Source organism: Scyliorhinus torazame, chromosome 13, assembly GCF_047496885.1.
Source record: "Scyliorhinus torazame isolate Kashiwa2021f chromosome 13, sScyTor2.1, whole genome shotgun sequence".
In the NCBI taxonomy this organism is placed as follows: Eukaryota; Metazoa; Chordata; class Chondrichthyes; order Carcharhiniformes; family Scyliorhinidae; genus Scyliorhinus; species Scyliorhinus torazame.
In genome coordinates, this window is record NC_092719.1 from 178,192,591 (window position 1) to 178,217,230 (window position 24,640).

Consider the following 24,640-nt stretch of genomic DNA (forward strand, 5'->3'; position numbering starts at 1 on the left):
GGATTTGTTAAAGGGAGGCAATTGAATACCAATATAAGGAGGTTGTTGGGGGGTGATGATGATGCCCCCACCGGAGGGGGAGGTGGAGATAGTGGTGGCTATGGATGCAGAGAAGGCATTTGATAGAGTGGAGTGGGACTACTTGTGGGAGGTACTGAAGAGATTTGGAGAGGGGTTCATTAGATGGGTTCGGCTCCTATACGGGGCCCCAGTGGCAAGTGTGATTACGAACACGCAACGATCCGACTACATCCGACTATATAGGGGCACAAGACAGGGGTGCCCCCTGTCCCCGTTACTGTTTGCGTTGGCAATTGAGCCATTGGCCATAGCGCTGAGGGGCTCTAGGAAGTGGAGAGGGGTACTTAGAGGAGGAGAAGAACATCGGGTGTCATTATACGCGGATGATCTGCTGTTATATGTCGCGGACCCAGTGGAAGGGATGCCTGAGATAATGCAGACACTCGGGGAGTTTGGAGAGTTTTCGGGATACAAACTGAATATGGGGAAGAGTGAACTGTTTGTGATGCACCCCGGGGAACAGGGCAGGGGAATAGATGAGCTGCCGCTGAGAAGGGTAACAAGAGATTTCCGGTATTTAGGGATCCAGGTGGCCAGGGACTGGGGACTTGCATAAGCTTAACTTGACACGACTGGTAGTGCAGATGGAGGAGGACTTTAAGAGGTGGGATATGGTGCCCCTGTCATTGGCGGGCAGGGTGCAGGCGGTTAAAATGGTGGTCCTCCCGAGGTTTCTTTTTGTGTTTCAGTGCCTCCCCATACTGATTACAAAGACCTTTTTTAAGAAGGTGGACAGGAGCATCATGAGCTTTGTGTGGGCCGGAAAGACCCCAAGGGTAAAGAGGGGGTTCCTGCAGCGCAGTAGAGATAGAGGGGGATTGGCACTGCCGAGTCTGAGTGATTATTATTGGGCCGCTAACGTGTCTATGATATGTAAGTGGATGAGGGAAGGGGAAGGAGCGGCGTGAAAAAGGCTGGAGATGGCATCCTGTAGGGGAACTAGCTTAAAAGCACTGGCAACGGCGCCGCTGCCGTTCTCCCCGAAAAGGTACACCACAAACCCAGAGTGGTGGCAACTCTGAAGATTTGGGGGCAGTGGAGACGACATAGGGGATTGACTGGGGCCTCAGTGTGGTACCCGATAAGGAACAACCACAGGTTCGTCCCGGGAAGGATAGACGGGGGATTTCAATCTTGGCAGCGAGCAGGAATTGCGCAACTGAAGGACTTGTTCTTGGACGGGACGTTCGCGAGTCTGGGAGCACTGACCGAAAAATACGGGTTGCCACCTGGAAATGCATTTCGTTATATGCAAGTGAGGGCATTTGTGAGGCAACAGATGAGGGAATTTCCGCAGCTCCCGGCGTAAGGGATCCAGGACAGAGTGATTTCGGGGGCATGGGTGGGTGATGGTAAGGTGACCGATATATACAGGGAAATGAGAGACGAGGGGGAGACGATGATAGAGGAACTGAAAGGAAAATGGGAGGAGGAGCTGGGGGAAGAGATTGAGGAAGGGCTGTGGGCAGATGCCCTAAGTAGGGTAAATTCCTCGTCCTCGTGTGCCAGGCTCGGCCTGATCCAATTCAAGGTACTACACAGGGCACATATGATGGGAGCAAGATTGAGCAGGTTTTTTGGGGTGGAGGATAGGTGCGGGAGGTGCGCGGGAAGCCCTGCGAACCACCGGGCGTGGAGGCCTGGATAAACGACATGGCAGGGTTTATAAAATTGGAGCGGAGAAAGTACGCACTAAGAGATTCGGCTCAGGGGTTCACCAGGCGGTGGCAACCGTTCCCCGTCTATCTCGTAGAGCGATAAGGGAAAATAGGAAAGACAACAGCAGCAACCCAGGGCGGAGAGGGGGGAGGGTGCATTCGGGTCTTTGGGTTTTTTTTGTGTGTTGTTACATATTTGTTGTTCATAGTTATCTTCTCAATGTTACTATTTCTTTTCGTTTTTCTTTTTATTTGTGTTGGCACTTGCCGTTAGTTAATATATTATTTTAAAAACGATCAATGTATATATTGTTACAAAGTTGTAAAAATGGAAAATTCTTGGTTGATCGAAAAACTTTAATAAAATATATATATTTTTTTAAAAAGGGTGACTATAGGTAATCCCTGATTCCTTTTTGTCATTTGTTTATGTAAACACGCAGGCTAATGTTTGGGGGTAGGTGGGAGGATGGGATCATTGTTATTGTTATGGGGATTGACATATTTGTTGCTGATTATTGTTTATTGTTGGTGGGTGTAAGTTTGGGAGAAAATGTGAAAAAGAAGGAAAATAAAAATATATTTTTTTAAAATAAAAAAATAATGAAATCGGCTGGTACGACCCAAACTCCATCAGGTCCTTATCCTTCTTTAACAGAAGCGAAATGGATGCTTGCATCATTGTCTCCAGCAGAGGTCACCGAGCCCTCAAACATCTCCACCAACAGCCGTACCAGTCAATCAGCAAATTGTTTTAATAAAACTCCACCAGGAACCCATCTGGCCCCAGCACTTTGCCCGTCTACATTCATCCAATTGCTGTTCTGACCATCTCCAGTGTCCCGTTCATCCCTTCCCAATCCTCCTCCTCCTCAACCTCGAGACTCTCCAAATACTCCAAAAACCTCAACATGTCCGATGGCTCCAACCTATAAAGAGTCTTCTAGAACGTCTCTAGAAAGCCAGTCAGTCTTTGGTTTCATAGAATTTACAGTGCAGAAGGAGGCCATTCGGCCCATCGAGTCTGCACCGGCTCTTGGAAAGAGCACCCTACCCAAGGTCAACACCTCCACCCTATCCCCATACCCAGTAATCCCACCCAACACTAAGGGCAATTTTGAACACTAAGGGCAATTTATCATGGCCAATCCACCTAACCTGCACATCTTTGGACTGTGACTGTGGGAGGAAACCGGAGCACCCGGAGGAAACCCACGCACACACGGGGAGGATGTACAGACTCCGCACAGACAGTGACCCAAGCCGAAATCGAACCTGGGACCCTGGAGCTGTGAAGCAATTGTGCTAACCACCATGCTACCGTGCTGAGACAGCAGGCAGCCTCCCGGGACATTGTACGGATTCGCGACTCAGGTGGTAGTTTAGTATCGGCGCCAGATAAGGTTAATAGGGCAGAAGCCCACCCCAGAAATCCCACACATGCCATTCACACCTTCTGGCTCCAAAATACCTTCCTAAACAGGTCGCCTGTAACCATGATTTACCTGCAGCCCCCTCCACCACCACTGTCCAATCTTACTCAGCTAGCAAGGTAACCCCCCCCCCCTTTTTCAGTTCAGGGCGAGAACAGGAAACAACACAGATACAGTCACCAGTGTACCAGAGAAAGAGATGAGGGAGGGAGCTTGAGTAGACTGGAACAAAAGTTGTTCCGTATGCCCAACAAGATGACGGGTATAACTGGGACCTATGTGGGTACTCATAGCGATACCTTGTATTTGGAGGAAGTGAGTTCATTCAGGGAAGAAGCAGAGAACTGTCAGATTGACCTGGTGGGGATGAAGGTATAGAGGGATTGGGTATTCATGGTGGAAAGGGAGACCGTTAGGGCGAGGAAATTGTTAATTTGAGGCTGTTCGAAAGTCATGAATGTAGATGGGATGTGTGTGTGCATGGGAAGAAGAAATACAGTTGTGATAGGAAATCAGTTTAGTGGGACAGGAACCGGCTGAAATTGTCACAGAATCCTAGAATCCCTACAGTGCAGAAGGAGGCCATTCAGTCCATTGAGTCTGCACTGACCCTTCGAACGAACACTCTACCCATATCCACTCGCCCAACCACCCCTCCCTACCTCCGTAACCCCATAACCTAACCTGCACATCCCTGAACACTAAGGAGTAATTTAGCATGGCCAATTCACCTCACCTGTACATGTTATATTGTGGGAGGAAACCGGAAAACCCAGAGGAAACCCATGCAGACACTGGGAGAATGTACAAACGTCACACAGACAGTGACCCAAGGCTGGAATTGAACCCGGGTCCCTGGCGCCATGAGGCTACAGTGCTAACCACTGTGCCACCGTTCCACCCCATGTTCGTGAGTGCAAAAATCCCCAATCTATTCATTTCATTTCCCCCAAATAATTGTAATCTCTCAGTTGTGGTACCAATCTCCAGGTTTTCCTATTCTGAAAAAACATCTTTGATGTTATTGTTCAGTAACACCACACAGTAAGGCTTTGCTCAATGCCAACTCGCTTAACGTTGTTAATCTTTAAAATCATGTGACAGTGTATATGTTTAACGTTTCCGGTTTCACTTTCATGTCGTTTGCCACAAACATCCTCTTCTGTGACCTGTTTGCTGACATGACTTCCACATCCCTGGACCTGATGATACCCCTCTCCCTTTGCCGATTCCACCCTTTGCGAACTGCCTTTGTCTCCCAGCCCTCTATTCTCGCCTGAGTCCGAAGGGTCAGTGGCCCGCAATTCATGTACCTGGCTTGGCTCCCCTGAACTCACAGTAAGTTCTGGGCCCCATCCTCTCTATTCTTGCTGTGTCCATGTTGTCAGTGGCCCTCAACTCTGTATCTGGATTAGGTCCTCTGAACTCTCAGTAAGTTCTGGGCCCCATCTCCTGACTGAAGTTGGTCAGTGCAGGTAGTCAGGACTTTAGCTGTTAATTGTACCAACCAGCCTCTGCCATTAGATGGAGCCTGATCAATCAGTACACCGTATTGTGTACTGAGGCAAGTACTGTCATTTTTTAAAAAAAAGTTTAATTTGTATATTGTATTTCTTTTACATTTAGTGCCGTGTTTTATTTTCCAAGTTATTTTAGCTAGAAATGTATAGTGCCACGGATGTATGGTACAGTATTTCAACTTGTACATTGTTTTTGGTCACTGATGTCTGGGTGGGTTGCTGAGAAATATATTTTATCTGTCGTGGCTGCATCTGCCATTTAATATGCAGCGTGGTGTATCGACCACAGTTTGCCTGCTAATTCATATTTACTGAGAATATATGATGCATATTGGAAATTGTTCTACTTTTCTGACGTTTTATAGTAAAATTTATCAAAACAGTGGAATCTTGTGACTTTATTTTCCTTGTGGATAACTGGGATTTCAAACTTTGTTTTCTTTGAACAAAAATGTACTGCTCCCTAAATGGATTGTAACAAATGCAAATTTCTTTGGGCCTGTTCCAGTACTCTTGCCTCTTGAGTCAAGATGTTTGTGGGTTCTAACACACTCCGAGATATACGTATGGTTTTTCAGTGCAGTTCACAGAGAGTGATGCACTGTTGGGAGTGTCACCTTTTAGTTGAAACGTTAAACCAAGTCACTCTTCTCATGTGAATGTAAAAGACCCCACAGCATAATTCGTAGAAGTACCTAATCAATACTCTTCCCACGCATCACCTAAGGGATAGATTAAATGATACCAAAAGATCAGCTCAAATGATGCCACAATGTTTAATTCACTGCGGTTTGCGCAACCTTCCTGTGCATAAATTGGCAGCTGCATTTCCTGAATACCGTTCAGGCGGGCTTCTATGATGTCCCGTGATCATGAATTTGTTCAAAAAGCTTCTCTCCCACAGTGAAGAAAATCTATGGTCTGATTATCCCAGACTTAAATAAGAAAACTGACATGAGAACATTTCAGATGTGAGCCTGCAAATAGACAAAGAAAGTACTGTTGTATTAGAGGTGCCGAAGAGTGCTTTGGCTATTTTCCTGAAGTGTAATAATGTCCCAATTATGAAAGGAAAGATTAATGTTCAAAACAAGATTGGTTTTCCAATTGCAAGTCCCCACTTAATGGGTATCTCACCTCTTTAATTTTATCGTGGCATTTATAGTTTAGTGTCTCAAATCTTAAATGCCCTCATTCGCACAGGTGTTAGAAAAATAATTGTTTACATCGGTGTTATACAGATAAGAAGTGTAATGCTTTTCTTGTATTTCTTTTAATTGGGAAGTAACTTCATTGTGTTTCATAATATTGAAAAGCAAGCTTTGCTAACTATTTGAGGCAAGGCATTGACTCTTCCTTTGTCCAGCATCAAGATTTGGAATTCTTTATACTTTAAGATTCATTTAACAAAACAATGCAGCATTATTCTTGGTTCAATTGGGTGTAGTGAGGGTCGTACACTAATTTCAGCTGCTTCACCAGATATGGTAAAGAGGTGCTATTAATAAGTGCTTATACCTGTCACTGACTAAGTAAGCAACCATGACAAATGACTGTTTTTCAAAACCCATTTTATGTTGTCCTAAACATGCATAAACCTTTTTGAAAAATAAATCTCCTTAAATGTCACTATCAAAAGCATTTTTGTCAGTTTAGCCACATGATTTCAAATGATGCTTGCTGGCCTGACTTGGTGCAAAATAAAGATAATTAACATTATTAGTCTTCATACGTAGTATGCAATGCTATTCCCTTTATAATTGGGACACTGTTTCCAACATAGATAGAAATGAACATTGCTGCATCTTTGAGCTGCTCTTTTGGTTTTGTTTATTTACATCTGTACCAGAAAGAAAAAAAATAATTCAACTGTTGCTTTTTGAACAGTGTGTTATCAATTGGGATTGAAAGTGACTTAAAACAGCAGAATCAATTTATTTTTAAATATTTCAATGGATGAATTAGGTTGATATCCATTCTTCCAAACTAATGGTGTTTGTCCACCTAAGTGCTGCTGAGCAACCCAACTTTGTTCAATAGCTTTAACAACTGGCACATTCCAGAAAAAAGCTTATTGAAAAGATCTGAAACAATTAATGATTTACAACTTTATCTAATCTTTTTGTTGTTTTCTGCTCCTATATTTAGAATTTGAAAAAAATATTTGCGATGTCTGTAAGCTGTTGCCTTGTCACATTAGAAGCAAACAAACTTTAAATAGCTATCGTTTCTAAATTCCTAACACTATGTTTTCACATTCAAAAAATTAGGATGAACAAATTTAATATATTTTATAAAGTCTTAAATGATCAATTTGAATCTTGAAATGACTTATCAAATAAGTTTCCTAAAGCTGATTCCAGTAAACTTGTTTGCAGCATCTTCAAAAATGTTTTACAAGATACGCAATGAAATATACAGGAGATCATAAATACTACAGTAAATACTACATAAATACACTGAGAAAAGAGTTCAACATATTAATTTATCTTTGGTGCCACTTATTCCTGATATAAAAATGACATGAACGCTCTTTCAAACAGAAACCAAGTAAACACTTACCTGATCTACTCCCAAAAAAGTATGGTTCGAGGTCTGTTTCGCTAATAACAGTTCCTTTATATTTGGCACAGAGTTCTTGATGGGAGCCCCATTTTTTAAAAAGTAGCTTCTTTGAAAAATGTTCAATATTCATGTTAGTTAATGATGAGTACAATATCGAAAAGTGGTTTGATCAGATCTGAATGATATGATGAGTAATCACCATGTTTCACCAAAGAATTGTGGATCATTTATATGGAACACTGTGTCCATCCAGCTACTGATAAGAAACGCAAATGTCTTGTCGCATTCCGTTCAGTAACTGCTGCTTTGGTCCTGAAAATACAAACTGCTTAAAATCAGCAGCTCACATGAATGTCAGTCTGTCGTAGTTGCATCTTCATCCAAGTGCACTTAAACTATTCACAATGCTTTCGTCCAGCCTCTAGTTGTTAGAGAGCAAAGATTTATTTTTTAACAATTAAAATTGGGTGGAGGGATGCGGTGCCACAAGCTAATGGATGCCTGATTTTGAGAAACATAGTGGCAGCTGAGCTTATCAGTGACAACAGATATGTGAGGCATTTGGGACTTATGGTAGAGTTTACCCTGACATTGTTTCGGGGCCACCCTGTGGGAAGAGTTTGTGGCTGAGGGAAATGTGACAAATTGTATGTTGAGTCCTTTATCTTAACATGGTGTTGTATACAGGACAAGATTTGGCCACCTTACACTTCGTTGACTAAAATTGGATATAAATACCCAAGCAAGATTTGGAAACAAACCAGCTTTTGGATAATAGAATTTTAAATTGTTTCAAACAATGTCTTTCTGTGGACCTTGCATTCTGAATTTGATTTTTCCAACTAAGACCTTAAGTTTATCTAATAGGTAGTTACCTAATTGTGAGGATTGCTATAAATGCAAAATAATGCAATTGTACCATCTTCTTTAGTTTAGATGTTTCAGATTTATGAATGAAGGAGCAACTGGAGTAATAAGCTGAAACATGAACTAAATGGTGTGTGTGCTAAAAATACTTAGCATGCAGAAGTTTGTTTACAAATCAGATTGTTATATTCCTGCAATGCTTCAGTTAGTAGCTGGTTTAGCACACTGGGCTAAATCGCTGGCTTTTAAAGCAGACCAAGGCAGGCCAGCAGCACGGTTCAATTCCCGTACCAGCCTCCCTGAACAGGAGCCGGAATGTGGCGACTAGGGGCTTTTCACAGTAACTTCATTTGAAGCCTACTTGTGACAATAAGTGATTTTCATTTCATTTCTAAGTTTACAAGATGTATGGAATAAGCTCATAAGTAAGAATGCTATTAGTCATTTTTATTTGAGCCCTTGGTGCCAGATTCACTTGCATCTAGTCCAACACCTTCTTTTCCATCCCCAGTACAGTATTTTATTATTTTGTTGTTAATCATTAGATACTCATGTGAGTGTCACAGTGGTTTTTGATGGTTCGGTCTCCCAAATTGTCAGAACAGTACAGAATCCACCATTTAATACAGGGAGAGAGAGTTTGGGAAAGCTAGGATAGAAAGGGAGCAGATAATAAAAGACTCCTCTGGGTGCAATGATCTAAAATCAAGAGAGGCAAAACTTGAAAAGGAAATGCTTTCCCCTGTTCTCCGTTTCTGCTCCATTCTACTGAGTAATATTAACCTGATAGCATGGAATAAAGAGCTACCTGGATCAAAATCGTTCAGTTTGAAGAGCGTTGTACAACTGACCCAAGGTGACTACCTAGCCACAGTTGAGAATAGGAGCTTGCTGTGAAGAGTTCTGGGTTTGTGAGAATTCCAAAGTGCACACTCAACAGAAATAGTATCATTTAAAATACTTGCTCTCTTTTATGGACCTGCTGAATTCAGAATGTACTTTTATCTTTTTTTCCTCAAAATTAAAACATTGCAAGCATGTGTGGATTTAATTTATTTTTGAATGTCCATTTTTGTTCACTTTTCACTATTATAACCCAGTTATTGAAGCATTTTTTAATTAATTGGTTATTTTTTTAAATAACGCAAAACACTAAGTCATGCAAATGGCTACCAATGTTAGCAACTGGCTCTATAATTGTGCTCTGCTAATGGAAAATGGTTTAAAATTATATGTTAACTTCCACCTATAATTCTGTAATGCAATTTGGTATGCAATTTAAAATGTTGTCCCTGCAGGCAGCAATGAAACATTTTATTTAAATAAAAAAACAGTTGTTTAAAACTACTTATGGAAAATATAAGACCATAAGACATAGGAGCGGAAGTAAGGCCATTCGGCCCATCGAGTCCACTCCACCATTCAATCATGGCTGATTTCAACTCCATTTACCCGCTCTCTCTCTCCATAGCCCTTAATTCATCGAGAAATCAAGAATTTATCAACTTCTGTCTTAAAGACACTCAACGTCCCGGCCTCCACCGCCCTCTGTGGCAATGAATTCCACAGACCCACCACTCTCTGGCTGAAGACATTTCTCCTCATCTCTGTTCTAAAGTGACTCCCTTTTGTTCTAAGGCTGTGCCCCCGGGTCCTAGTCTCCCCTGCTAATGGAAACAACTTCCCTACGTCCACCCTATCTAAGCCATTCATTATCTTGTAAGTTTCGATTAGATCTCCCCTCAACCTCCTAAACTGCAATGAATATAATCCCAGGATCCTCAGACGTTCATCGTATGTTAGGCCTACCATTCCTGGGATCATCCGTGTGAATCTCCGCTGGACCCGCTCCAGTGCCAGTATGTCCTTCCTGAGGTGTGGGGCCCAAAATTGCTCACAGTATTCTAAATGGGGCCTAACTAATGCTTTATAAAGCTTCAGAAGTACATCCCTGCTTTTATATTCCCAGCCTCTTGAGATAAATGACAACATTGCATTTGCTTTCTTAATTACGGACTCAACCTGCAAGTTTACCTTTAGAGAATCCTGGACTAGGACTCCCAAGTCCCTTTGCACTTCAGCATTATGAATTTTGTCACCGTTTAGAAAATAGTCCATGCCTCTATTCTTTTTTCCAAAGTGCAAGACCTCGCACTTGCCCACATTGAATTTCATCAGCCATTTCTTGGACCACTCTCCTAAACTGTCTAAATCTTTCTGCAGCCTCCCCACCTCCTCCATACTACCTACCCCTCCACCTATCTTTGTATCATCGGCAAACTTAGCCAGAATGCCCCCAGCCCGTCATCTAGATCGTTAATATATAAAGAGAACAACTGTGGCCCCAACACTGAACCCTGCGGGACACCACTCGTCACCGGTTGCCATTCCGAAAAAGAACCTTTTATCCCAACTCTCTGCCTTCTGCCTGACAGCCAATGTTAGTACCTTGCCTCCAATACCATGGGCCCTTATTTTACTCAGCAGTCTCCCGTGAGGCACCTTATCAAAGGCCTTTTGGAAGTCAAGATAGATAACATCCATTGGCTCCTCTTGGTCTAACCTATTTGTTATCTCTTCAAAGAACTCTAACAGGTTTGTCAGGCACGACCTCCCCTTACAAAATCCATGCTGACTTGTCCCAATCTGACCCTGCACTTCCAAGAATTTAGAAATCTCATCCTTAACAATGGATTCTAGAATCTTGCCAACAACCGAGGTTAGGCTAATTGGCCTATAATTTTCCATCTTTTTCCTTGTTCCCTTCTTGAACAGGGGGGTTACAACAGCGATTTTCCAATCCTCTGGGACTTTCCCTGACTCCAGCTGGGCCCATGAGATTTATCAATTTTAGACCTCTTAGTTTCTCTAGCACTTTCTCCTTTGTGATGGCTACCATAGTCAACTCTGCCCCCTGACTCTCCGGAATTGTTGGGATATTACTCATGTCTTCTACTGTGAAGACTTGACGCAAAGTACTTATTTAGTTCCTCAGCTATTTCCTTGTCTCCCATCACTAGATTACCAGCATCATTTTGGAGCGGCCCAATGTCTACTTTTGCCTCCTGTTTGTTTTTAATGTATTTAAAGAAACTTTTACTATCATTCCTAATGTTACTGGCTAGCCTACCTTCATAATTGATCCTCTCTTTCCTTATTTCTCTCTTTGTAATCCTCTGTTTGTTTTTGTAGCCTTCCCAATCTTCTGACTTCCCACTACTCTTTGCCACATTATAGGCTTTCTCTTTTTCTTTGATGCATTCCCTAACTTCCTTTGTCAGCCATGGCTGCCTAATCCCCCCTCTGATAACCTTTCTTTTCTTTGGGATGAACCTCTGTACTGTGTCCTCAATTACTCCCAGAAACTCCTGCCAATGCTGTTCTGTCTTTCCCACTAGGCTCTGCTCCCAGTCGATTTTCGTCAGTTCCTCCCTCATGCCCCTGTAGTTACCTTTATTTAACTGTAACACCTTTACATCTGATTCTACCTTCTTTCATTCAAATTGGAGATTGAATTCTACCATATTATGATCACTGCCTCCTAAGTGTTCCCTTACTTTAAGATCTTTACTCAAGTCTGGCTCATTACATAACACTAAGTCCAGAATCCAAAGATGTGCAGGTTAGGTGGATTGGCCATGCTAAATTGCCCTTAGTGTCCAAAATTTCCCTTAGTGTTGGGTGGGGTTACTGGGTTGTGTGGATAGGGTGGAGGTGTGGACCTTGGGTAGGGTGCTCTTTCCAAGAGCCAGTGCAGACTCGATGGGCCGAATGGCCTCCTTCTGCACTGTAACTTCTATGAAATGGCCTGTTCCCTCGTGGGCTCCATCACAAGCTGTTCCAAAAAGCCCTCCTGTAAACATTCAATGAATTCCCTTTCCATGCGTCCACTGGCAGCATTATTTACCCAGTCCACCTGCATATTGAAGTCCCCCATGATCACTGTGACCTTGCCTTTCTGACATGCACTTTCTATTTCGTGGTGCATTTTGTGCCCCTGGTCCTGACCACTGTTAGGAGGCTTGTACATAACTCCCATTATGTTTTTTTTGCCTTTGTGGTTCCTCAACTCTACCCACACAGACTCCACATCATCTGACCCTATGTCGTTTAGTGCTATTGATTTAATTTCATTCCTAATTAACAAGGCAACCCCGCCCCCTCTGCCCACCTCTCTGTCTTTTCGATAGGTTGTGAATCCCTGGATGTTTAAATGCCAGTCCTGAACCCCCTGCAACCACGTCTCTGTGATGCCTACCACATCATACCTGCCAGTCACAATCTGGGCCACAAGCTCATCTACCTTGTTCCGTACACTGCGCATATTTAAATATAGCACCTTTAATTCTCTATTGACCGTCCCTTTTTGTTTTCTTAGTGTGGTGGACCTTGGTTTACTGAGCCTTTCCATACACTGCGTCATATTTTGTGGGATGCGGACTATCGTAACCTCTCCTGAGTTCTGTCTTTTCGTGCTTTTTTGTATTCCTAAGCAGCTACGCTTCCCACTGATTACTTCACCTCTTGGTTCCCTGACTTTCCCTTCCCCCCCCAATCTCTGTTCTAAAGTGACTCCTGGTCCCAGCTCGGTTCAGGTGGAGACCATCCCAACGGTATAGGTCCCCCCTGTCCCAAATATATGTAGAGGGTGTGATATTGTGGGTGTTTTGCATGTGTTGGATCTCTGCTTAGAATGTTAAAACTATAAATGTCTCAATAAAATATTTTCTATAAAAAAAAAGAACTATTTTGTGTGGTTGATCTAAAGCAAAATGAAAGTGACTTCAAAACTAAATGTTGTTAAAATAAATTATTTTAAAGACTTGTAGGCAACTGATCTTTAGTATAGTCTAAATGAGGTATTCAGGATTTAATTAAATACATGCTAAAATGGATCTTGTTTACTTTAAAAGAAGGTCATAATTTTTAGGTGAATAATCTCTATTATTGTCACAATGTAAGCCTACTTAACACTGCAATGAAGTTACTGTGAAAATCCCCTAGTCGCCACACTCTGGCGCCGGTTCACTGTGCAAATCCCCTAGTTGCCGCTCTCCGGCGCCGGTTCAGGTGCACTGAGGGAGAATTCAGAATGTCCAATTCACCTAATGAGCACATCTTCCGAGACTTGTGGGAGGAAACTGGAGCACCCGGAGGAAACTTACGCAGACATGGGGAGACCGTGCAGACTCCGCACAGACAGTGACCCAAGCGGGAATGGAACCTGGGACCCTGGGGCTGTGAAGCAACGGTGCTAACCACTGTGCTACCGTGCCACCCTAGCACATGAAAATATTTAAATTCAAATTTTCAAATCCTGCTACATCTAGAAAGCCTGCCAAAGGAACAAATAAACAGTTGCAGGAATGAATGTTTGTGCTAATGAACACTAATCATTTGTCGGTGTTCTTTGATGGTGAAAGTAAGGCTAATGGTAACCCTTCAGGACTGGTTTCCAGAAACAAAATGTGAAACGTCAGATATGATAACAGACCAATATAGCTGGTGGCTCTCTTTAAAGTAATCAGTTCAAATATTACCACATTGCCCATTAAGCTGTCATTTACGATTACATATCTTTTATATGTCTGCTTTTTTAGCAACTATGCACTCTGATAAAAGCTTGTTGGGCCATTAAGATTATATACTGAAGGAGTTTGATGGAAAAGGAATAGCTGTTTACCATTAAAGTGCTAACTGTTGTAATATTTGCTTTATGCTCCTGGGTCAGCTAATTTAAGAATATAATTTTTTAAAACACCTAGATAAACGAGTTAGTGTCCATAAATTGCTATGAATGGGAGAGTGTAAATAGAATTTTTGTTTTCCTCTTTTTATGGGCTTGTAATCCCTCCAACTTCCCTGTTTTTAGTTATCTTTCTTCCTCCACATAGCACTATTCAAGGAAGTAGGTGAACAGATGGCTTGCTGCTAGACCTTTGTCACTGGCGCTGGTGCTATAATTACTAGGTATTCAAGAGAAACTGTCATGTTTTCTGGGTGAAACGCCTACAATTGATGGACTGCAATAAACACTTACTGTAAACCTATATCCCATCAGTTGTGACATTGTGTGTTGGTAAACCAAACTGCTGCCCACAAAGCTACTTGTCCAGTAAACCAGAAAATAAAAATTAAATTACAAATGGTTGAATGTCATAGAATTTTCATCAGTGGTAGAAAATGAAGTTCCAACAAACTGTATAGTTGTATGTTGGGAAGTTTGCTTCCCGAACTGTTTGTGTTGTAACTTTTCATATGTATGGAATAAAATGCATTTTTAAAAAAAAATGAAAAACACCAGTTGCATGTGAAGAAAATGATCGAGGCTTATTTTTATCTTCCTTTGTTAGTGTCCATTTACAGCATCTGGTTTTATGACAAGAATGACTGTCAACGAATTGCACAATTGATGTCAAAGTAAGAACTGAAATTGTTGTGCTGTTAAATCAGCCTATTTTATAAGATGCAGTTATACTGCTTTCAATGTTTTATGATTGCATTCCAAAATTTCACGTTGCGCTCACATTTATATTCTGTTGTCTGGGGGACATTATTGCTAATTTTCACATCTACAATGAGGTTCAAGGAAGTGCAAATTTTAAACTGGTTTGTTAAATTACTGTGTTTTAACCATTAAACAAAATCTCCCGAATTCGGTTTGTCCCATCTCCTCTCAGTCTGTAAACTATTGTGCTTGTTTTTAATTTTTCCTGCACCCTGACCAGGGAGACAATGAAGCATGTTGAACTGCATTCATTTAAAATCCATAGAGTAGTAATAATGTTGCATCTGGTGATTTACATTCCAGTTGCTTTCTGTTGCATTATGAACCTTTTGTTTTTATGAAACTCCAATAACATTTAGTCACCAGTATGATGCAATCCCTTCCAAAATAGATGGGTGATCTTGCCTTATCCTGCACTGATTTCTTCCTGCCTAACGATAGTATGGAAACCAGCTGAAGAAATAGGAAACAAATAAAAGCATTTTTCAGACATAGAGCGTAGAAGTTAGATGAGATTGATTTTTAAGTAAGTTTTAATATATCCTCTGAGATTTAAATTTTGGCTACGATGGCATGACATATTTATTGATACGGTAGTGGTGTTAGTGCACCTGCTCTTGTGGCAGCTGTTGCCTTGTTCATTTTAAGTTGTATCAATCAAGAAGGTCAGCAACCTGTCTTTGTCTTCTTTTTCTAAGCAGTCCACAATGAAACTATTTTTTGTATTCAAGTTAATATAGATGTAAAAATGCTCTCCATTATTTTAAGCATTAAAGGTTCCAGTGTATCACACGGTTTCAGATGCTGAATTAATGGGAATACAGCCATCCAAACCCTCTAACCACTACCATTCCCCAGTATTATTTAATCTGTTGAATTGAAAAACATGAAAGTGACCCAGATTTGGAAGTGAATTAATAGCGTAACTACAGAAAGTAAGTTGCTAACTAGGAAATTTTTGTACAAGATTTGAATATTCAGTACCTTTTTTAACAAAATTGTGTACTCTGGTCTGCCCTCATAAAGGTTTACTTGTTACGATAACTGATATCAATGTTTCTCGCTACTTGAGACTGTAAAAGTTCATGGAGTCATGGTGAAAATAAGCTTGTTGATCAATGTTCTGACATTGATGTAAAGCAGACAATTGTGGACTATCAGACATGCCTCGCTTGGTGGTCTAACCAAAATGTAATTGTGGAACTTTGAAGTGAGTGAAGTACATTTTATCTCAACTGTGAAAACACTACATTCTGTATCTGTATATGATTGCAATTAATACTTTCTAGAAGTTTGAATTTGACTTTTGCAAAGCTATTGCACCAATCATCCACAAATAAATGCTTCTATAATGTAAGCAGTAAACTTCAAAAAAAATTCTGATTTCTTAAAAATTCTGACTCTTCGGGGATAAGTTAGTTGAGTCTGTCAAAGGGTCAATCTTCATTTCTGGACATCAGTAGTGAGCAGCATTTCAATTTAAAATGGGCTATTCCATTTTTATAAGGCTGCTCATGCAACAGCCACAAAGAGAGTGTTGGGGAAATCGTGGCTGGTGATAATTTGGCAGGCATAGACCAAGAATAAGGTCAAGAGAAATAGGACCAAGACATTTGGCTCCATGAGCCTGTTCCACCTTTCAGTAATATCATGTTGATCTGAGTCTGGCCTTGACTTCACTTTCCTACCTACCCTCCCTCCCATAATCCTTGATTTCCTTGCCAGCGGAATATCTGTCTCACTCACCTTTAAAATATTCAATGACCCTGCCTCCACTGCTTGCTGGGGAAGAGAATTCCAAAGACCAAAAACATTCAGAGCGAAGACATTTCTCTTCATCTTCACCTTAAATGTGAGACCGCTTATATTGAAATTCTGCAACCAAGTTCTCGAGTCCCCCATGAGGGATTTCTCTCTTTCCCCAGCAGTAAATACGAGGGCAGGTGTAATTGCCACAAGCTTCACGTCTAGTGCTGGAGTGGAGGGAATGTGACAGTAATTCACAGTCAAAGTATAACTGGAGAGCTTTACTTAAGTAGGCTGGGCAAGGCCACAGAAGGATTTAAGATGAGGATCTTGAAAGCAGTTTGCTGGTACAGAGGGAGCCATTGGAGTTTGTAACAATGACAGCAATAAATATCAATCAATCCTGTGGCCCAGAATAACACAGGAGAAATCTTGAGCCACATGATTTTGGACCATCTAAAGTTTGTGAAGGGTAGATGCCAAAACACACTGTTTAATGAAATAACATTTTGTATTACCAAATGGAATAATTTTTTGTAAACATTTTAATCAAGGAGAACATGTTGACGCTGGATTGTGGAAGATTTTATTTGTAGCTGATTCTCCCCAAATGTCCACAAGTGCACCTTCCAACGTAAGTCGCTGGATAGCAATCATCAGGAACAATGCCTCTAATTCTCCAACTCCTTCCCCCTGCTGTCAGTTTAAATGTGCGGCACCAAGCTGAGAGAAACTAAATTGAACATTGACCTGGATTCAACTTTAGGACCATCTGATCTGAATAGATAATCTTTTATGCTACTTAGATAATTACTTGGTGTAACACTTGTGCTGCTGCTTCCTTAGGGTGGTGCAAATGGAAGCGCAAAGAGCCCAGCAGGAATCTCCGGGGAGAACCACTCCAAACAAGCCCAATGGATACGATGAAGAAAATTCTATTGACATCCTAGACATGCTTAGCAAAGCCAAAGAAGAGTATGAACAAGTAAGGATTTGAACTGTTCGGAATAACTGTCATAAACACTGAATAGTGAATGTTACAGTTTTATTTTCTGAAGATGAAAGATAACCTCTTGAAGATCTCGCATTGTATCATTTAACAAATCAGTGTGTCATTGTCACACCACTCAACAATAAGTATCAGTAATAAGAATTTGTTTATACTCTGCATACTGCTTTAAAGATTCAATCCTCCTCTCCAAAGGCTGAATTTTTATTATTTTGGATTTACCAATGAAGCCTAGATGTTGACTTGCAATATTCATCTTTTTGGATGATGAACATTCATATTTGTGTATCCAGATGCTGACTTGAGTATTCGATGTAAAAAGAAAATGTTTAATCCTATATAAATGCATTTTGTTGCAAAAGGGCTGAGTATTTCTAATGTGAAAGTTCAACAAAAAGGGATTAAACACTGAAGTAGCCCTGCCATGTTGAAATAATCCGTGGCTACAATGATTAATTATATAATCTTTATTGTCACAAGTAGGCTTACATTAACACTGCAATGAAGTTACTGTGAAAATCCCCTTGTCGCCACACTCCGGCGCCTGCTCGGGTACAAAGAATGAGAATTCAGAATGTCAAAATTACCTAACAGCACGTCTTTCGGGACTTGTGGGAGGAAACCGGAGCATCCGGAGGAAACTCATGCAGACACAGGGAGAACATGCAGTCTCCGTATAGACAAGCTGGGAATCAAATTCACATACATTTGAAAAATCCTTTCCTGAAACATAAACCCAAAGGGAAGGCAATGGGTGATAACGATAAAGTATTCCTGTAAATTGCAAACTATTTAAAATTGATTTGAAAATATTTTATTGATGAAAGATTCTATCCAGCTGCAGACCTGTTTGTGTTCATCTGGAGAAGCTGGAATCTGTTCAGATACGATGCAAGTATGGATGTAAAAGCAAATATATCCATGTATGAATATAAGAACAACAGTAATGGCTGCGGGATCCCAAAATGCATCAGAATACTAATGTGTCATAGAATCATAGAATGATGCACACAGAAGGGCACCATTCAGACAAAGAACAAAGAAAGGTACAGCACGGGAACAGGCCCTTCGGCCCTCTAAGCCTGTGCCGACCATGCTGCCCGTCCAATCTAAAATCTTCTACACTTCCGGGGTCCGTATCCCTCTATTCCCGTCCTATTCATGTATTTGTCAAGTTGCCCCTTGAACGTCACTATCGTCCCTGCTTCCACCACCTCCTCCGGCAGCAAGTTCCAGACACCCACTACCCTCTGTGTTAAAAAACTTGCCTCGTACATCTCTAAACCTTGCCCCTCGCACCTTAAACCTATGCCTCCTAGTAATTGACCCCTCTACCCTGGGAAAAAGTCTTTGACTATCCATTCTGTCTATGCCCCTCATAATTTTGTAGACCTCTATCAGGTCACCCCTCAACCTCCTTGGTTCCAGTGAAAACAAATCAAGTTTATTCAACCTCTCTTCATAGCTAATGCCCTCCGTATCAGGCAACATCCTGGTAATCTCTTCTGCACCCTCTCTAAAGTCTCCACATCCTTCTGGTAGTGTGGCGATCAGAATGGAACACTATACTCCAAGTGTGGCTAAGGTTCTATACAGCTGCAACATGACTTGCCAATTTTTATACTCAATGCCCTGGCCAATGAAGGCAAGCATGCCGTATGCCTTCTGGACTACCTTCTCCCCCTGTGTTGCCCCTTTCAGTGACCTGTGGACCTGTACACCTAGATCTCTCTGACTTTCAATACTCTTGAGGGTTCTACCATTCACTGTATATTCCCTACCTGCATTAAACCTTCCAAAATGCATCACCTCACATTTGTCCGGATTAAACTCAATCTGCCATCTCTCTGCCCAAGTCTCCAAACAATCTAAATCCTGCTGTATACTCTGACAGTCCTCATCGCTATCCGCAATTCCACCAACCTTTGTGTCGTCCGCAAACTTACTAATCAGACCAGTTACATTTTCCTCCAAATCATTTATATATACTACGAACAGCAAAAGTCCCAGCACTGAACCCTACTACCAGTAGTAACAGCCCTCCAATCAGAAAAGCACCCTTCCATTCCTACTCTCTGCCTTCTATGACTTAGCCAGTTCTGTATCCATCTTGCCAGCTCACCTCTGATCCCGTGTGACTTCACCTTTTGTACCAGTCTACCATGAGGGACCTTGTCAAAGGCCTTACTGAAGTCCAAACAGACAACATCCACTACCCTACCTGCATCAATCATCTTTGTGACCTCCTCGAAAAACTCTTATCAAGTTAGTGAGACATGACCTCCCCTTCACAAAACCGTGCTGGCTCTCGCTAATACGTCCACTTGCTTCCAAATGGGAGGAGATCCTGTCTCAAAGAATTCTCTCCAGTAATTTCCCTAACACTGACGTAGGGCTCACCGGCCTGTAGTTCCCTGGATTATCCTTGCTACCCTCTTTAAACAAAGGAACAACATTGGCTGCTCTCCAGTCCTCCGGGACATCACCTGAAGACAGTGCGGACCCAAAGATTTCTGTCAAGGCCTCAGCAATTTCCTCTCTTGCCTCCTTCAGTATTCTGGGGTGGATCCCATCAGGCCCTGGGGACTTATCCACCCTAATATTTTTCAAGACGCCCAACACCTCGTCTTTTTGGATCTCAATGTGACCCAGGCTATCTACACACCCTTCTCCAGACTCAACATCCACCAATTCCTTCTCTTTGGTGAATACTGATGCAAAGTATTCATTTAGTACCTCGCCCATTTCCTCTGGCTCCACACATAGATTCCCTCCCCTGTCCTTTAGTGAGCCAACCCTTTCCCTGGCTACCCTCTTGCTTTTATGTACGTGTAAAAAGCCGTGGAATTTTCCTTAACCCTATATGCCAATGACTTTTCTTGACCACTTTTAGCCCTCCTGACTCCTTGCTTAAGTTCCTTCCTACTTTCCTTATATTCCACACAGGGTTTGTCTGTTCCCAACCTTCTAGCCCTGACAAATGTCTCCTTTTTCTTTTTGACGAGGCCTACAATATCTCTCGTTATCCAAGTTTCCCAAAATTTGCCATACTTATCCTTCTTCCTTACAGGAACATGTCGGCTCCTGAATTCCTTTCAACTGACATTTGAAAGCCTCCCAAATGTCAGATGTTGATTTACCCTCAAAATCCGCCCCCAACCAAGTGTTCTGTGACAAAATTGAAACGGTAATTAAGGAATATGTAGGTTTCAACTGTACGGGTGAGGTGTCGAAGGCAGTTGTCTGGGAGGCTCTAAAGGCGGTGGTGAGGTGATTTCGTTTAAGGCCAGGGTGGCAAAGAGGAGCGACAGAGGGTAATAGATGAGATGTTGGAGGTAGATAGGAGTTATGCAGAAGATGGGGACCCAGCAAAGCTGGAAAAGAGGAAGGAACTAGTTGGCTTTGACTGACTATCTACCAGGAAGGCGGTGCACCAACTGAGAAGCAAGGCGCGCAGTTTATGAACATGGAGATAGCAGGTCAGCTCCGGAGGGAAGCAGCGGCAAGGGAAATTGTGCAGGTGAGGGATAGGGCAGGAAAGTTGGTGGTGGCTCCGGATCTGACTAACAAGGTTTTTGAGGAATTTCATGAGAGGTTGTGCAGGTCAGAGCCACCTGGGGGAGACCGGGAGATGCAGGAATTTCTAGATGGGTTGGAGTACCCGAGGTTAGGGGAGGGGGACAGGGCTACATTAGAAGGAGCGATAGTGGAGCAGAAGATAAAGGATACAATTAGGAGAATGCAGTCGGGGAAGGTGTCAGGGCTGGATGGGTTTCCTGTGGAATATTATTAAAAAATTCAAGGATAAGCTGGCACCCCTGATGGTGGGGATGTTTGAGGAGGCGATAGGGAAGGGGGTGTTGCCATAAACTTTGGGGCAGGCATCGATTTCCCTGTTGCTAAAAAAGATAAGGATCTGACTTGAGTGTGGGTCGTATAGGCCCATATCGATTCTGAATGTGGATGCAAAAGTATTGGCGAATGTACTGGCGGGTAGGCTGGAGGAGTGCCTCCCGAAGGTGATAGGTGAAGATCAGACTGGGTTCGTGAGAGGGAGGCAGCTCTTTTCAAACGTTAGAAGGGTATTAAACGTTGTTATGGCTTCAGCAGGGGGGAAGGAAACTCAGGTGGTGTGGCATTGGACGCTGAGAAGGTGTTTGATCGGGTAGAATGGGGATACTTGTTGGCAGTTCTGGAGCGGTTTGGGATTGGACCAAGATTTGTGAACTGGGTAAAGCTACTATATAAGGAGCCGAGGGAGAGTGTCCGCACAAACAACATCAGCTCGAGATACTTTTCTCTCCACCGTGGGACTAGGCAGGAATGTCCTCTGCCCCCCCCTATTGTTTGCACTCACGATTGAGCTGTTGGCCATCGCATTAAGAAGTTCGGGGGTATGGAAATGCACGGGGGGAGGGGGGGGGGACGTGGATAGAGCATAGGGTGTCCTTATATGCCGGTGACTTGCTGTTATACGTGTTGGAACCGAGTGTGTCGATAGGGAGAATGTTGGAGCTGCTTCGAGTGTTTGGGTCTTTCTCGGGGTACAAACTAAATCTAGACGAGTGAGTATTTTGTGGTGAATCGGCCGGGGATGGGGGCAGGGTTGGGTGGGCTGCCATTCCATAGGGCAGGGACTCACTTTAGGTACCTGGGGTGCAGGTTGCCTGGGAGTTGGGGGGGCTCCGCAGGTACAACATTTCTAGTTTGGTGGGGAGAGTGAAAGCTGATCTGGCAAGGTGGGATGGTCTCCCTCTGTCACTGGCGGGTCGGGTACAGGCGGTTAAAATTAACGTGTTGCCGCAATTTCTGTTTATTTTTCAATGCCTGCCGAATTTCCTGCCAAAGGCTTTTTTCAGAGAGATTGAGGGAAGGATTAAGTCGTTCATATGGGGAGGGAAGGTGGCCAGAGTGAGAAAGGTGCTGCTACAGAGGGGAAGGCAGGCAGGGGGTTTGGGCCTTCCAAACCTGATGTATTACTACTGGGTGGCGAATGTGGAGAAGGTGTGGAGCTGGGTCAGAGGGGTTGATTCCCAGTGGGTCGGAATGGAGGAGGGTCTGTGCAGGGGGTCAGGACTGAAAGCACTAGCAACAGCGCCGCTCCTGATAGCTCCGGGGAAATACTCAGGGAGTCCGGTAATAATACCTTCATTGAAAATCTGGAGGCAGTTTCGCCAACACTTCAGGTTGGGGGCAAGGTCAAGGGAAATGCCGATTCGGGGGAACCACAGATTTGAGCCAGGGAGGTGGGATGGAAATTTTCGGAAATGGGAGGAGAAGGGGATTAAGAGACTAAAAGATTTGTTTCTTAGGGGTCGGTTTGCAGGATTGAAGGAGCTGGAAGTGAAGTATGGGCTGGTGCAGGGGGAAATGTTTAGATACATGCAGGTTCGAGATTTTGCCAAAAAGGAAATACAGGGCTTCCTGGTGGAGCCGGCCTCCACATTGCTGGAGGAGGTGCTGACGACAGGGGGACTGGAGAAGGGGGCAGTGTCAGTGGTGTACGGAGCTATTTTGGAAGAGGAGAAGGCACCACTGGAAGGGATCAAAGCAAAGTGGGAGGCAGAGTTGGGAGAGGATATGGAGGAGGGGTTCTGGTGTGAGGTGCTCCGGAGAGTGAATGCCTCCACCCCGTGCGCGAGGTTGGGGCTGATACAGCTGAAGGTGGTATACAGAGCACACTTCACGAGGGCGAGGATGAGCCGATTCTTTGAAAGAGTAGAAGATGTGTGTGAATGTTGTGTCGTCCCCCCCCCCCCCCCCCCCGCAAATCACGTTCATATGTTTTGGTCCTGTCCAAAGCTAGAGGATTACTGGAAGGAGGTTTTTAAGGTAATTTCTAAAGCGATGCACGTGAAACTGGACCTGGGCCCTCGGGAGGCCATATTCGGGGTGTCAGACCAGCCAGGGTTGGAAACGGGTGCGGAGGTAGATGTTGTAGCCTTCGCCTCGTTGATCGCCCAAAGGCGGATACTGATGGGTTGGAGAGCCACCTCTCCATCCTGTGCACTGGCGTAGCCAGGGGACCTGTTGGGATTCTTGACTCTTGAGAAGGTTAAGTTTGAACTGAGGGGAAGGATGGAGGGGTTCTACAATTCATGGGCATTATTCATTATGCATTTTCAAGAACTGGAAAACATCGAACACTAGTTGGGGGTTGGGTGGAAGGGTTGGGTGTTAATGGTGACTATGGGTGATTCCTGATTCCTTTTTGTCATTTGTTTATGTGAACATGTGGACTAATGTTTGGTGGGAGGATGGGATCGTTGTTATTGATATGGGGATTGACATATTTGTTACTGATTATTGTTTAGTGTTAGTGGGTGTAAATTTGGGAGAAAATGTGAAAAAGGAAAAAAAAAAATATTTTTGAAAAAAACAACCGCCCCCAATCTAGGTTATTCAGTTCCTGCCTAATATTGTTATAATTAGCCTTTCCCCAATTTAGCACATTCACCCTAGGACCACTCTTATCCTTGTCCACCAGCACTTTAAAACTTACTGAATTGTGGTCACTGTTCCCGAAATGCTCTCCTACTGAAACTTCCACCTGGCTGGGCTCATTCCCCAATACCAGGTCTAGTACAGCCCCTTCCCTAGTTGGACTATCTACATATTGTTTTAAGAAGTCCTCCTGGATGCTCCTTATAAACTCTGCCCCATCCAAGCCCCTAGCACTAAGTGAGTCCCAGTCAATATTGGGGAAGTTAAAGTCTCCCATCACAACAACCCTGTTACCTTTACTCCTTTCCAAAATCTGTCTACCTATCTGCTCCCCTATCTCCCGCTGGCTGTTGGGAGGCCTGTAGTAAACCCCCAACAGTGTGACTGCATCCTTCTTATTCCTGATCTCTACGCACAGAGCCTCACTGCCCTCTGAGGTGTCCTCTCGCAATACAGCTGTGATATTCGGTCCACCATGCATGTGCTGGCTCTTTGCCAGTTATCCAATTAGCCCCACTCCCCTGCTTTGTCCCAAAGCCCAGCAAATTTTTCATTTTCAGATATTGCTCCAATTCCCTTTGAAAGTTATTATTTAATCTGCTGCAACATTTTCAGGAAGTACTTTTCTAGATCAGAACTTGCCACATAAGAATACTTTTCCTCTGTCATGGGAAGCTTTTTGTCCTTGCTCTATCAAAACTCAAGATTATGAATATCTATATAAATCTGTCTTTAGCCTTCTCTGTTGTAAGGAAAGCAATCCCAGTTTCTCTCATAGTTTTTCCTCCACATAACTGGAGTAAAAGGTA

At 43.0% G+C, this 24,640-nt stretch overlaps 2 protein-coding genes across 4 annotated transcripts in view; one reads left to right on the forward strand and one right to left on the reverse strand.

Annotated features, from left to right (window-relative positions):
- cacna1db (calcium channel, voltage-dependent, L type, alpha 1D subunit, b) overlaps positions 1 to 7,402 on the reverse strand; it is a 1,216,201-nt gene extending 1,208,799 nt beyond the window's left edge. Inside the window, exon 1 of the mRNA XM_072472487.1 lies at positions 7,255 to 7,402. Coding sequence (XP_072328588.1) covers positions 7,255 to 7,387 — 133 coding nt within the window. The 5' untranslated portion in view covers positions 7,388 to 7,402. The remainder of the gene's footprint in view (positions 1 to 7,254) is intronic.
- Positions 1 to 24,640, forward strand: part of dcp1a (decapping mRNA 1A) — a 127,903-nt gene that overhangs the window by 56,457 nt on the left and 46,806 nt on the right. For 2 of the 3 annotated variants that reach the window (XM_072472495.1, XM_072472494.1), the window contains exons 4-5: positions 14,478 to 14,544; positions 17,225 to 17,363. In XM_072472495.1, coding sequence (XP_072328596.1) covers positions 14,478 to 14,544; positions 17,225 to 17,363 — 206 coding nt within the window. The remainder of the gene's footprint in view (positions 1 to 14,477; positions 14,545 to 17,224; positions 17,364 to 24,640) is intronic. The other variant, XM_072472496.1, reaches the window with a different exon arrangement.